At 40.1% G+C, this 15,196-nt stretch overlaps 1 protein-coding gene across 1 annotated transcript in view; it reads right to left on the bottom strand.

Annotated features, from left to right (window-relative positions):
- The window catches only part of IQGAP2 (IQ motif containing GTPase activating protein 2), a 319,224-nt gene that overhangs the window by 73,768 nt on the left and 230,260 nt on the right, over positions 1–15,196 (bottom strand). The window contains exons 15-17 of the mRNA XM_012802746.1: positions 13,305–13,463; positions 8,409–8,551; positions 4,062–4,232 (exon numbers count right to left, since the gene is read on the bottom strand). Coding sequence (XP_012658200.1) covers positions 4,062–4,232; positions 8,409–8,551; positions 13,305–13,463 — 473 coding nt within the window. The remainder of the gene's footprint in view (positions 1–4,061; positions 4,233–8,408; positions 8,552–13,304; positions 13,464–15,196) is intronic.

Below are 15,196 nucleotides of genomic sequence, written 5' to 3'. Positions count from 1 at the left end.
AGCTGTCATTGTTGTTTGGCAGCCCAGGCTAGATTCGAACCCGCCACCTTAGGTGTATGTGGCTGGCACCTTAGGCACTTGAGCCACAGGCACCGAGCCTAGATGTAGTTTTTTATAGAAAATTGCAGATGGAAAGGATTTACAAAAATATCAGTCTCATTCTTCTCTTTGGTATGAGAAGTTGTGGGAAAATTTATAATAGCCATCTTATTTGTTTTGTTTTTTGGTAGTATAAATATATTTTCTGTGTAGAACATCTGTAAAAAAAAAAAAAAAACTCAAGTCTTTCAAAATCCCTAGACCCTGAGGTTACTGCTGTTTTTTCAACTATTAACCTCTGAAAAATATGACTTGATGAACTGGTTGCTTTGCTTGATAAGTGAGCACCCAGTACAGTGATATTCAGATTACCAAAGCCAACTTCTGAGGCACAAACACTTCTATGTTCTTGGTTAGCCAAGAAAGCTAAAGACTGGCTTCTTTTCCCTGTCTCCTCAAAGGTAAGATCCAGCCATCTAAAAGTGCAGTCAGTGGGTGGCTCCTGTAGCTCAGTGGGTTGGGCAACGGCCCCATATACTGAGGGTGGCGGGTTCAAACCCAGCCCCGGCCAAACTGCAACAAAAAAAATAGCTGGGTGTTGTGGCGGGGGCCTGTAGTCCCAGCTACTCGGGAGGCTGAGGCAAGAGAACTGCCTAAGCCCAGGAGTTGGAGGTTGCTCTAAGCTGTGATGCCACAGCACTCTACCGAGGGCAATAAAGTGAGACTCGTCTCTACAAAATAAATAAATAAATGAGCAGTCAGTGATACTAAACCATGACAGCCATCAACAGGGTCACCTCCTTCCCCTCAGCCCAGCCTCTGCTGCTGCTCCTGGGAGTCTGAAGCTGTTTCAGAGCGGCTTGTTTATCTTTCTTTGGCAGGGTGACTGTGGCAGTCTCTAACCTCAAGTTCAGTAACACAATGATTCCCAGAGCGAAGCTTTGGTGTCTGCCACTGTAACGTCCTTTCCTAAAAAGTGATATTGTAGCTTTCTTTCATTAAAAACAAACCAACCACATTTTATTATAGTTATCTATTTCCTCCCCTTCTTGTTTTCTTTTTCTTCTGATCTCCTGCTGTGCCATGACAATGATCTCAGTACTGGGTCCCCACTGTCTGCCCTCTGAATCATTTCATTATACTGCTCTTGAGCATGTAAGAGCCACATATTGGGAAAAACCTATTATGAAATTATCCCATTCATAATCAGAGTCTGATACCTATGAGATATTTAATTATGATTAAATCATTTCCAGTAAAAAATAAATTATCCCATTCGGTCCTCACAACCCTGCACTTTCAACTAGCATTATAATTTCCAGATGACAAAGTGTGTTCTTAATCATCTCTTCTTTCTCTCGGCTTTTGTGCTTTTTCCTAGGCTTTCCACATCTGTTTTAATTATTTCCAGAGTCTGTTGTACGTTGTGCAGTTATTAATTCATTTACATTCCACAATGTCATTATTCCTCATCCTCTCAGCTAGTCTGTTCCCTTTACTCTTTTGCCTTGTTTCTCTAAGTCTACTTCTCATCAAATTCCTTGCAAGTTAAGAAGCAGTTTCAGTATAAAATTTTCTTCTGCTTTCTGGAAGACTATGCCTAGACTATGCCTAGACTATGCCTTCCCTACCATTTGCTCCATCTAGATTGTTTACTCCAATGTTTACTCCATTTATATTCCAGTCCTACTCTGGAAGACTATGCCTAGATGTTTACTCCATTTATATTTTACAAGTTATATTCCTTTTTCTGTTTTTGAAACACAGTTTTCTTTCTTATTTATGAGCAGACTTCTTACGACTCACTCAGGCAATTTTCAGCGCCTTCTAACTGTTCAGAAGTAATGTGACTGTGTAGGTTGTGTAGGTTTTGACTTCCTTCCCCACTGACCTGGGCATCATCTGATTAATTCCATAAGCACTTGAGACAGAGGTTGGAGGTTGATTACGTTCTCTGTGCCACTGCTCAGTTCCTTGGCAGGTGACTGAGAGCAGGGGGGGTAGTGTAGCTGGGTGTATATTGCTGGCCTTGGCCTAGGAGCTTTGTCTTATTTCTCTCCAAATTTGTTAAGACTACTATGTCTGGGACCAATTCAGCCAATTGGGCATCTTGAGCTGTTCTATGTAAGAGAACTTCTCAGATACCAAGAACATTCCCCTAAGTTAGGGCGAACTAGCCACTTTGGTGAGAGATGAGACTAAGCATGACACCCTTCAGTTCATGATCTTTTGCTTTTACCAGTCAGCAGGTTTCTACTCATTGCATACTCACCTCTGGTGCACGCCCGTGAGTAGATTTACCTGCAGACCTCACACCCTCTTTGCTAGGAAACTATCAGAAGGGTTAAAAAAAAGAGAAAGAAAGCATGGCAGTATGATTTCGTAGTTGGATGGCTTCTTCAATCCTCCAGCCTTTGCTGAGGTGGGAAAAAAAGGCTCCAAATGATTACTCCCATCCTTCTCCCAACCTTCTCATACTTCTGCCCCGAGCTCTAATATCACACCCTGGGCTGCTCAGAATGCCTTCCAGCTGTACCACTGCACTGCGCCTTGAGACTGGAGAGTGTGGGGTTGGTCCAAACTGCATCACAATGGCTGGCACTGAGTTCTGTGCCAATTTAGAGCTGTAGAGTCAATGCAGACAATTCTATTTTGGGACTTTTGTTCATTTCCTGTGTTCTGCCTACCATTTTCTTTTTTTTCACTTATTCAACCTACCATTTGCTCAAAGGAATAAATAAACTGGGTGGGAAACTCACTGGCTTCCCTAGAAAAATACTTTGAGTGTCTGATTTGTAGTACAAACTTCTTTTAAAAAATTTACCATTTCTGCTCTGCTGATACACCTTAATCTCTGAGCAAATTCAAACATTTGAGGACTTATCACATGCAAGACACAAGAAGACACATGTTTGTAAAACTCATTTTCTTCCCTGGACTTTGCAGTTAGGTGGAGAAAGCAGATGAGTTCATGACTGACCACAAAAGAGAAACTCTTCAACATAAAATCTTTCCATTCAGGAAATGTCATAGCTATTGGCCAAAGTACACACCCATCACACACGGTATCCATTTGAACTCATGACAAGAGGACAGACATGCAGCCTTTGGAAGCCAGTGGTTGGTGGAGGGATACAAGAACCAACAGCTAAATCTGATAGGTTTTTCTCCGGCCAACCAGAAGGTTTGAACAAGTCATACAGGCTCAAGCATAACTCAAAATAATGTGGGAATGAGGATTTCTCTTGCAGACCTAAATGAAGAAGAAAAGATTATGGAAGGGAGAAGAGACTCTCAGAGATGCTAAATCTGTTTGATTTCATTAGTTCTTCCATTCTTTCAGACTAGAAGAGCACAGAGGCTCAGATGCCTCTCAGCATCCACCAACCAGTAAAGAAGTAACTCCCGAAGCCTCGGAGCTGGGTAGGAGGTAACACACGGAGACGCCGCTTTAGAGAAACCAGGCTTTGATTCTGAGGTGTCCCTTTGGCTCCAACTGGGCAGGGCAGGTAGATCTGTACAATTACAAAGTGCTCCGGAACAGGCTCCAGGAGACTACACATTCAAAGTCATTCCTTTTTTTATTGAGACAGAGCCTCAAGCTGTCCCCGTGGGTAGAGTGCCGTGGCATCACAGCTCACAGCAACCTCCAACTCCTGGGCTCAAGTGAGTCTCCTGCCTCAGCCTCCCAAGTAGCTGGGACTACAGGTGCCAGCCACAATGCCCGGCTATTTTTTGGCTGCAGCTGTCACTGTTGTCTGGTGGGCCAGGGCTGGATTTGATCCCCCCACCTTAGGTGTATGTGGCTGGCACCTTAGCCACAGGCGCGGAGCCTAAAAGTCATTCCTCATCAACATACTGCCCGTCTTAAAGCCTCAGTGAAGTAGACTACAGGGCACCGATTAAGTCAAACTCTGCAGTCAGATTGATTAGAATGCTGGCAGTTGAGTGTCCTATCATCAACTAAAACACTTTCAGGGGAATATGACAATTCCGCAACCAGTAGTAGGTGATTCACATACCTGTATTGTGACCACATTCGCTTCGTGTTCATACAAAAATGATTTCCTAGCTTCATACTCTTCCATAAGGGGGTTTCCTGTGCTTGCGGCTCGGAAGCGATGAAGCATATCTTCAGAAGCAGACCATATATTCTCACGAATGTACCCTATTGTGATTTCCTCAACAATATCCTGGCAAAAGATAGTTCTTATGGTTATACTTCACACATCAGGTGAAAGGGGCACATAAAATAGCATCTGGATAGTTTATCTTTAAGAAAATGTTATGAATAGCTCTCTTTGGCTTGGTTTAGAAACAGGATTTAATCAGAGCCAAGGGATGACCCAGCTTAGCTTCTTTCTAGTGACATAATTTTGGAATCCTCTGAGTTTGCTGCGAACATGGCTGAATGAATTCAGGATTTGGAGGCGAAGAAGTATGGATGATGCTGGCAAGGCCCAGGCATGAGGTCTGAGCTCCACAGAACGTAAAAAGGATAAAAATCATTGGTGTAAAAACACGCATCACCTCCTTACTCCCTTGGCCTGCCCACGAGGTCCTCAGGCTTCTCTCCCCTACCCCTGCCTCCCCCAGGCCAGACGAGGCAGATCCTTGCAGTGAGCTGGGGGAGGACTCAAAACGATGCTCTGGGGCAAAACAAAACACTTGGAGCAGAAGCAAAGGAGGTGGGGAAGGAAACACAAGTGCTGTCAAAGGCAGAGGAATCTGGAGAAATGAGAACCAAGAAGGAAGGGGTTATAAGAAGACTTCATGTGTATTATGAACTGGGTGTATTTTTTTGGTCACTGGGAGACTAGAAAAGACTGCACTCAATAGTTGGTTAAACAGTAACGGTGAAATCATATAAAGGATGCATGAACAGCTTTAAGAGAAGGCACTATGTGTGTGTCCGTTTAACTTCAGGTTGTTTAGAAGAGATACATTTTTTTTTTTTTTACAGTGTTAGACCTGCCACTGTTTAATTATCTTAACCCACTGATGCTCAATATAATAACAAGTTATACCTGGAGCATCCTTGGATGCCACATGAGCAATTTTTGATTCCAAATTTTAACTCTTTGATGCTGCTGACTTAAAGTTTGACACATGTTTTCAATCATGGCATATGATCTTTTAGTAGGTCCGTAACTTCATTAAAAAATAGCACTAAGGGCGGTGCCTGGAGCTCAGTGGGTAAGGCGCTGACCATATACACTGAGGCTGGTGGGTTCAAACCCGGCACAGGCCAGCTAAAACAACGACAACCATAACAACAACAACAACAACAACAAAAAGCCAGGCGTTGTGGCAGGTGCCTGTAGTCCCAGCTACTTGGTAGGCTGAGGCAAGAGGATCACTTAAGCCCAAAAGTTTGAGGTTGCTGTGAGCTGTGACGCCACAGCACTCTACTGAGGGTGACAAAGTAAGACTCTGTCTCAAAAAAAAAAAAAAACCCAAACTAGTAATTCATTGTTGCAATGCCATTTCCTTAAAAATTATAAGAACTCTGAGCATCTGAAGTTAAACTAGATTCTTTGCTATTTTCTTGTGATTAAGAAGTTTTGGTAGCACTAACACAGACCACATTTTTTTCTCTAGATTTTAATAAATACTATCTTGGTGATTCTGTTCACAATACTGCTACAATCTTTGATATTACTGATTTTTAGCAATTACATAAGATCTGTGTTTGTGTGTTCTATTTTTTCCCCCCAAACCCGAACTCAATTATCATCAGCATTTTCTCTTAAAAATACTAAAATGCCTGCCTCTGCCACCAATTTTCTTTTTTGGGTCCAACTTTTCATCTTAAGTCCAAAGCATTGGTGAGCATTCCTTTGAGAGTATTTCCTCTGGGAAGCATTAGTCACTTTTTAAAGGAGCGGGGTACCTATGTTAGAATAAATCAATTTTTTAAGCCTCCAACTTGTGTTATTAATTCCAGAGCAATGGGCACATGGTGGCTGTGTCAGAAACAATGTGAAGAGTGTAAAAGATACAAAACGAGAAACTGGAGTGGTGGGAGTGAACCTCTGTTGATGAAATCTGTACAACTGGAGAATTAGTATAGCTGCTTTACCCACTCTATGCCTCAGTTTCCCCATCTAGAAAAAAGTAAGATGAGACTATTTACTTTGCTTCCAGTTACAGAATGATTTCGGGGTCAAAATGATGGGAACACACATTGGAAAGTGAAACTCTGCACAAATATGGGGCACTGGCTATGTCTGTGGTTTCAGAAGAACCTTATTTGTAGTGCTACACATTCTTTGGGTAGTTAGTAAGATTACTTCTGCCCATAACTTAGTCCATAAATTTCACATTGTCCTGACTTTATCCTGCCATTTCTTCATGGCCTTCCACCCACCTCTGACAAAGCAAGGAACCACCTCGCAAAGGCAGCCACATGGCCTCGCTACTTGTTTATAGCTAAATCCTTGGTTTTGTAAGGTTTACACCAAGCATCTAGCTCCTTATTTTTGTGTTGTAAGAACATAAATTCTCAGATCTAATAAAGCCATGGTCACGGAGAGGTCCATCTATTGTCAAAATGCTCCTCTCATTTCTTTATGCAGAGAGGGAGAATCGAAAAATGAATGAAATTAAGTGACTTAGAACTGGAAATGAAAAGAGCTCTTTGGCCTTATTCTTTCTTATAGTTTTTCTCTTATCTTTTTGTTTTTTAAAATGAATACTGAGTCCTTAGCTCCAATATATATAATAATTGTTATTTGGGAAGAAATTAGGACTAGAATGGAAAAGGCATATGTACCCTAAGACTTAGGCCAGCATTGTATATAATGAGAAAAAGCATTTAAGCAAGAGATTTTAATGCAGACTCTTTGAAATGGGTTTCTTCTTCCTATGTTTAACATACTAAATGTCTTAGCAATAACTGTGCTGTATATGTTTACCAACACATTCTTTGCTTCTAACAAGCAGCTCACATAAAGACTATTTATATAGTTTGACTGAAAGGGATGGAAGGAGGAATAAATTGCCTTTTTTTGGAGACAGAGTCTCACTCTGTTGCCTGTATAGAGTACAGTGGCCCCATCATAGCTCACAGCGACCTCAAACTTGTGGGCTCAACAGATCCTCCTGCCTCAGCCTCCCAAGTAGCTGGGACTACAGGTGTATGCCACAATGCTGGATAATTTTTCTGTTTTAAGTAGAGGTCTCCCTCTGGCTCAGGATGGTGTTGAACTCCTAAGCTCAGGTAAATCCATCTGCTTTGGCCTCCCATAGTGCTAGGATTATAAGCATGAGCCATTGGGCTCTGCCTGATAAATTGCTTTTCACAAGTAACATACGGTAGAAGAAAGTTTTCAGATATGTGTCAAGGAGGAGTAAAAAGGGATCTTTACTGGTTAAGTCAAAATTCTGATTTACTATATCACGTTTAACTGTTGGTTTGTATAATATATGGACATACGGCTAAGTTTTATGTCAGTTAATGAAGAGCCAAGTATAAAATACACTCAGTGGTACTGTTTGTACTTATATTTGGACACAGCTTCATTCACAGGTCTAGAAATTATGTTAAGCAATGAAACTACACTAAGACGATCATTTTAGAAGAAGTAAACATTTGTTTCACCATCCTATGCTCTGGCCAACTCTGTTCTTTGCTCCTGAAGCTATCCTGGATATGGCTGGGATGTGGCAGAGCCCTCTCCAGCACTTTGTAGGAAAAAAATGACATCTTGGTTTGAAAAGTTATTTGTAAGCTGAGAGGGGGGGAAATAATACATTTTGAAAACTGACAACCAAGGAGTTGTCACTAAGCTTAATTCTGTCAAGGAAATCCTTAAGCTTGATTTCTTTGCCATCCCAAATAAATTGCAAAAGCTTTCTTTCCCCTCTTTTATTTGGTTTTGTTATGCCAATATGGGAAAAATTCTGAAAGTTAGAGATACTGTAGCCACATTCAACTGCAGTTTGTAAAGATTTTATTCCATATCTAGCCTTGAACTATATCAATTAGTTAATCTCATCATTTTGATGATTCAAAAATAGAAAACCAATCACAGTGGCTCGGCATCTATAGTACAGTGGTTATGGCGCCAGCCACATACACCGAGAGTGGTGGGTTCAAACCTGGCCTGGGCCAGCTAAACAATGACACTGTAACAAAAAATAGCCAGCTCCTGTACTCCCAGCTACTTGGGAGGCTGAGGCAAGAGAATCACTTAAGCTCAAGAGTTTGATGTTGCTGTGAGCTGTGATGCCACAGCACTCTACCAAGGGCGACACAATAAGACTCTGTTTCAAAAAAAACAAAAAAAAAGAAAAGAAAAGAAAAAGAAAAAGAGAACCAATCACGCATCCTTCACACTATTTTCCATCAAACACAAACCTCCTACCTCAATTTCATCTCTATTGAGCCACGATTCCTTAAGCAAGTAGGATTCAGGTAGGACCCAGGAGCTCTCTTCTGAATCAATGTTGTAATAGTAGTCATATTTCTCCTGCAGGTTGACTTTCAGCCATGGACCTTCATTAGACACTAAAGAAAAAAGTTCATTATATTTTACAGAGAAGCAGTCAATTGTAAACATTAGTATAGTTTCTTTAATATGTAAAATAATTTAATAAGTGTGTTTTTCCCCAGACATTCGGCTAGCCTAAGTTAAGGGCATTAGAAATGATCTGCTAACATGGCATGAATTCAATGCATTCATAGTCAGATGTCTGCTAAGTCAAAAAAAAAAAAAGGACAAGAGACAAATGTCTAATGCCAATTCTGGACCTCTCCAAAGAAAGGAAAAGTAATGAGGAATATGTGTAGACATCTACCATGCAATACATGGTCTTCTCTGTCTACACGTGGTGCTGCCCACACGTGTTGGCCACCTATGGTGCACATCCACGTACACAAAGGAGACCAGGGAGCAAGATCCTTTTTGCTCACAAAATCTTACAGCAATTTCTCCAGTAAGGACTGACCCATGGACCCACAGGGACTGTGGTTCATATTTGAGGAGGATCAATGATCTGTATTAAACCAAAGCAGAAGTGATTCACCTTTGGAGACAACTTTATCCAAAGTACAAAACGCCTTATGTATAAAGGTTATGTAAGGTAGAGAAAACAAAAATTCCTGGTCCCTCTGACTCATCTTACTTGATGCAACCACAAGAAATAAGGAAAGTAAATATTGATAGGATGTAGTCTGTGTGCCGGGGAGAAGTACTAGAAAAACCTATGTCTGGCACGGCATAAATGGGCCAAAGGTCAAGAAGAATGTCTCGTGTCTCCTCCTCATGAATCTATCAACTACACTTCAAATTCAGTAATCTGTTTGTTTTGTTGAATAGTCATGATTCCTGTCCCAGGCCAGAGAGCCAAAAAAACAAAGAAACCAAAAACCAAAAAACAACCAAATTTTGTGAAGTTCTTAGACTACACCAAGTCAGCTGCTACCAAGTAAGTGTTAGACTCATTCCATTTATAGGTAAATGAAAGTTCAAGTCAATATCTTTACACCATATTTAAATAAATTCAAATAACTAAACAGAAGTAACATTAAGACCCTTTAATATGTATTAAATCCTTTTGGTTTTAAATGTTCTATTTGTCAGTGCTTAGGAAGAGAGACTTATCTCTTTTTAAATGAGCAGACAAGCCACTCATCTGTTTAGAAACATACTCAAATGCATTGTGAAATCAAGTTAGTATGTTCACAAGTAAATTTTATATTTTCAATCACCTGTAATTGTCCGATTCATAAATGCTTTCAGAAGAATAATCACCCTTCTCAAGGCAACTCTCTCCCTGGGAAGGAAAGGAGGAAGCAAAACTAGTGAAAACACCCCTCCTGCCACTTGCCTCAAGAAATAGAAAGGTTGTTTAAAAGCCAACCACATTGCCATGAGAAGACTCTACTTGGGTTGCAGTGTGACTGGGTAATAGGAAGGCAGGATTCCAATCATTTTTATACCTCGCTTGAATTTATAGTTAAAGGCTGAGGAGAGCTGCTTTCCAATATAGGATACAAATATATTTCTTAAGACATATAGTTGGTTTGTTACTTTTAGGGAAAAAACTAATCACAGGCCTTTAAGAGATGGTCAACTTTCCAGAAGGAGGCGTACTTTCTAGATGGCTTCCAGACAAAATTATACCTATATATAGGGCAAAACTGAGTTAAAAGGCTGAGTACTCCACCTAACAGTGGACACCTCAGATTGGCAAAGAATAGATACCCTAGAAAAAGAGGAGAGAGGGATCAGAATAAATCACGCAATGCATTCCCAGAAACAATGTTCATAGCTCTATCTGGGGGTAAAAGTCAGTCATTATTTCCCTGGAAAGCTTCTCTTTCTTCTAGAACAGGTCAGCAAGTTTTTTTCTGTAAAGGGCCAGAGAATAAATATTTTCAGCTTTGTGGGCTACGGGTCTCTAAAATAATTGCTCAACTCTACCACTGTAGCATAAGAGCAGTCAGAGAATATATATAAATGAGTGTGGTTGGATTTTGGTCAAGCTTTACTTATAAAAACAGGTGGCAGGCCAGGCAGGTGGATCATACCTTTAATCCCAGTGATTTGGGAGGCTGACATGGGAGTGTTGCTTGAGGCCAGGAGTTAAAGACCAGCCTGGGCAACACAGCAAGACCCTGTCTCTACCCAAAAAAAGAAAAAAAAGAAAAGAAAAGAAAAATTAGCTGGCAGTGGAGTTAGATTCCTTCAGTCCCAGCTACTTGGGAGGCTGAGGCAGCAGGACCTCTCGAGTCCAGTATAGTGACCCAGAACTGTGCCACTGTACAACAGCCTGGGTGACAGAGTGAGATCCTGTCTCTATGAAAAATGAGAAAAAAACCAAAATAGGTGGTGTACAAGGAATTTACTAAAAACTATTAGGATAAATCAGATCAACAAGGTCTCATTACCCTGTATCTCAAAACCCTGGATATAGGGTTTTGTTTTGGTGTGCTGGAAATGTTCTAGAATTCACTAGAAGTATCAGATGTATAATTTTGTGAATACCTCTTAATAGCATACCTTAAAAGGGTGAATTTTATGGCATGTGAATTATTGTCCCAATAAAAAAAATGATCATGTACCATACACTAGCAATTTGGGATTGTTTAAATCCCAAAATGTAATTAAGAAAAAAACTATCTGGGCTGAGTGAGGTGGCTTACACCTGTAATTCTAGCACTCTGAGAGGCTGAGACAGATGGATTGCTGGAGGTCAGGAGTTTGAGACCAGCATGAGCAAGAGTGAGACCTGTTTCTAAAAAGAAGCTGGGTGTTGTAGAGGGCACCTGTAGTCCTAGCTACTCGGGAGGTTGAGACAAGAGGATTATTTGAGCCCAGGAGTTAGAGGTTGCTGACCTGTGATGCTATGGCATGCTACCGAGGGCGACGACATACTGAGACTCTGTCTCAAAAAAAAGAAATGCAAACCTTATACACCAAAAACTATAAAGTGGTGAAGAATTTCAAGAAGACCTAATTAAAAGGAACCATATTCCTTGTACATGGATCAGAATATTATGAAGATGGAAATACTCCTCAAATTGATCCCCAGTTCAACACAGTCTATAACGAAATCCCAGCTACCTCTTGTTTTCTTCTCCAGGAGAATGAATGAACCTGCTAGGTTTCTGAATTGGATACCTGGGCATATTCTGACTCCCTTCACCAAAACATGGCAATGGGAAGAGGAAAAGGTAAGTTTAGGAGACAGAAAATAAACTAAGTCTGGGCCAGGATGGAGTTGAAATTATGATGGCTCATCTAGGAACTCAACCCCTGCACTAATTAACACAGTATATAATTCTTTCCCAATGAAGGGTGAGGTTTGGGTATTACACTAATATCTGATAAAGAGATCTGAATTGAACAGGGAAGGGCTCAAGGGTGACCAGATGCCAAGTGAGGGAGTGGTCATTTCATTAATAAAACATTTGTTGAGTTGGAAGGTAAAACCTCCAAGCTGCATATACAGTAAACTGGCCGTTATCTGAAACTCAGGCAGCTAGTGATCTCAAGCAACCAGCCAACAACAACAACAACAACAAATGAGAATTTAAACTTGGTACACCTTGCTGTTAGTAAGCTGATGCTTCCTGCAGCAGCTCCCATATGTTCTCTGTAATGGTTTTAGGTGTTAATGTGTGTTATTTGAAGTTAAAAAAATACGGTAGTAAAGTCGAAAAGTGTAGTGACTGCTATTTCATAATATAGTAAAACTGGTTACAGTAAGTGAAGTTTGTCTTTGTTTGTTTTGTTTTTAATTAATGTACATCAACATTAATACCAAGTCAATACCAAGTTTATGGTATGGAATGGGGTATAGAATTAGTTAGGCCTATTTTAATAGTAACTCACAAGCAACCAGAAACTACATTGATCTGGAAACTACCAATGCCCATGGGTGCTGGATAATGGGGAGATTATTGTATATCAAACTTAAGAGCAAGCACATGGGATTCTATGAGACAAATTTCCAGTTGAACTAAAGTTTTTTGAGAGATTCTCCTCTAAGGCCATACACTATTGAAGTAGTTTCTTTAAGATGTGTATAGCATTATGTAGACAGCCTACAATGGGATATAGATAAACACCAGTCTCGATAAAAAAATCAGAGATATCACGATTTTTGACACTAGCACATAGTAGGTGCTTAATAAAAATCTGCTAAAGGGATGATGGGTTAAAATGAATTGTTTTTGCAGCTATCATTTTCTCCTTCTGTCTGAAATCTCTATGTCAATTTACAAATTTGAAGAATGAGTATTAAGCTGCATGATCTCAAAGAAACTTTCCAGTGCTAACACTTCATGATCTGCCATTGGACTGAAAAGGCACAACCATTTGCCAGCTGATCCCTGGCAGACCAGTTTACTATACTTTATTCCATATATTCGAAAATCACACTTTACTCCTACTTAACGCTGTGCAATCATGTACCATTTGTCTCACAAAGGATCAAGTAAGAGAAATACTAGTGTAAAATTTTTTTTATATTATGGGGAGAATGGATCAACAAGAGTACAAAGCAAATTTTCTCAAATACCACACTCTCTCAGCTCTCTGATGCCATCTAAGTATTGCCACTGAATTCATCACAGCTTTCCAAGAAAGAAAGAAAAGAAACATCTAAAAACAAAACAAAAAACTTCTCTTGCCACAGATTACAAAAATCAGAAATGTTCACTTGAAAGAAATACTTAGCTTAAAATTAAGAAACACCATAGAAACAATCGTATTTAAAACACTTAGTTTGTGCTCAGTAACAGAAAAACTTACCTCTTTCACTTTTGAGCACTTTTGCCTTCTCAAGGGCATCATAGTACCGCTCGGCACACTCAGGGAGTATGTTACATGCAGAAGACTTCAAGATAGACAAAATGTCACTTGATCTTTTTCCCTCCAAATACTGATTAACATCAACGATCAGAGTAATCCCTGGGTAATAAAGAAAAAAAAATCTTATTAATGGTTATCTTTTACTTGCTGAAAAGGCATGGAAACATATAATTCAAGCTTTTAGGATGCATTAGTATTAAACCTTTCTGGGTACCATATAAACCTGAGCCAATTGCCAACTCATCTATCAGTTTAGGTTGTAAGAGTAAGATTCTATCTATGGGAGCATGGTTTATCAAAAATCACTGCTTATTCTTTTGTGGTGTTATAGTATTAGATTTTGTTCTCTGCAGTAATCTATGAAACAAACCTATATGGGCATCCCTGACCTAGGGCATCAATCTATCTTTGAGTACCAGGCTTTACAAAGACATTTGTTTTAAGATATGCAAAATGCTATTTAGGCTAGGAAATCCTGATACCCTTGTACTGTATTTCCCCGAAAATAAGACACTGTCTTATATATATATATTTTCTTTCTTTGCAGTTTTTGGCTGTGGCTGGGCTTGAACCTGCCACCCCCGGTATATGGGGCCAGTGCCCTACTCCTTGAGCCACAGGCCGCCCAGTCTTATATTTATTTTTTTCTCAAGAAGACACACTAGGGCTTATTTTCAGGGGATGTCTTCCTCTCTGCACTGAAATGTCTTCCTCTCCAAACCTGATCCTGCATAGCCACGCCCATCACTAGGTCTTATCATCGGGGTAGGCTTATATTTAACAAATGCATAGAAATCCTGCTAGGGCTTATTTTTTGAGTAGGTCTTATTTGGGGGGAAACATGTTATTATGGTAGTATACATGGCAAAGTGGTCATGACTAATCTGTGTTCAAGAAGGGCACAGCTGGTGGAAGTGTATAACAGAGTCCTGAAACTAATTTAGACCTAACAAGCACTTGATGCAAATATCTGCCTCTCCCCATAAACAACACCCTACTAAACTCTTACTTGGCTAAAGAAAGTTAACTTAGTGCATTCTTTCTTATCCCTTTAGTTCTAGGTAAGAATGTTCTGGCCAAGCAATAGAACTACTATTTTCACAACCTACAGACATACTAAGTTAGGTATATAGAAATTTAAAAACAAATAGGGGAGAGAGAAGCCAGGTTAAAATATTTCCTTGATGAAAAAGAACTTTAATAAAAAGAAGGGAGAGATGGATATTGTTAAAAATATCCTTATCTCCCTCTATAAGTGTTAAAGGACATTGCTGTATTCAAGCAACGTTCACATGTGCATAGCACTATGGGGGCTGAGGGCGGCTGAAGGGGCAAGAGAAAAAGTCTGACTTCCAGCAACGTGGAGTCGAAGCCATGTGGACAGAGGACCACGTGAAGACTAAGGGGGCACTTCACTAGCAAACTCCAGTGGTTGATCAAAAGGTACAACCATATATTGCTGGGGTTATAGAGATAGGAGGAAATGTGTGAACCGTTCTCCGGGCCTCTGCTCTAGGAGAGCTTTGTAGGATGGAGGATGCTACAGCACTAGCATTTGAGAAGTCTGTGGTCTGAGAGAAGAAGGAACAAGTAAATAACAAAGAATACTCACATAAATCACATGTGATAGCTTCAGCTAACCAATGCAATAAAATGCTATTTTCCTTAAAAGATGATACTAGAAAAGGCACAAATTACTTGTGTGTATTAGTACCACTGAGTACTAATGTGCAAGGAGCTGGTCCACAGGCCAATTTCCAGACAACTGAGGCTAATTACTTCCTACCAAGCCTCATCCTAATAGAACCATTTTCTTTTCTTTTTTTTTTTTT

Source organism: Otolemur garnettii, unplaced genomic scaffold (assembly GCF_000181295.1).
Source record: "Otolemur garnettii isolate 467f Iridium unplaced genomic scaffold, OtoGar3 scaffold00017, whole genome shotgun sequence".
Taxonomy (NCBI): domain Eukaryota; kingdom Metazoa; phylum Chordata; class Mammalia; order Primates; family Galagidae; genus Otolemur; species Otolemur garnettii.
This window is presented reverse-complemented; position numbering and strand designations above follow the sequence as displayed.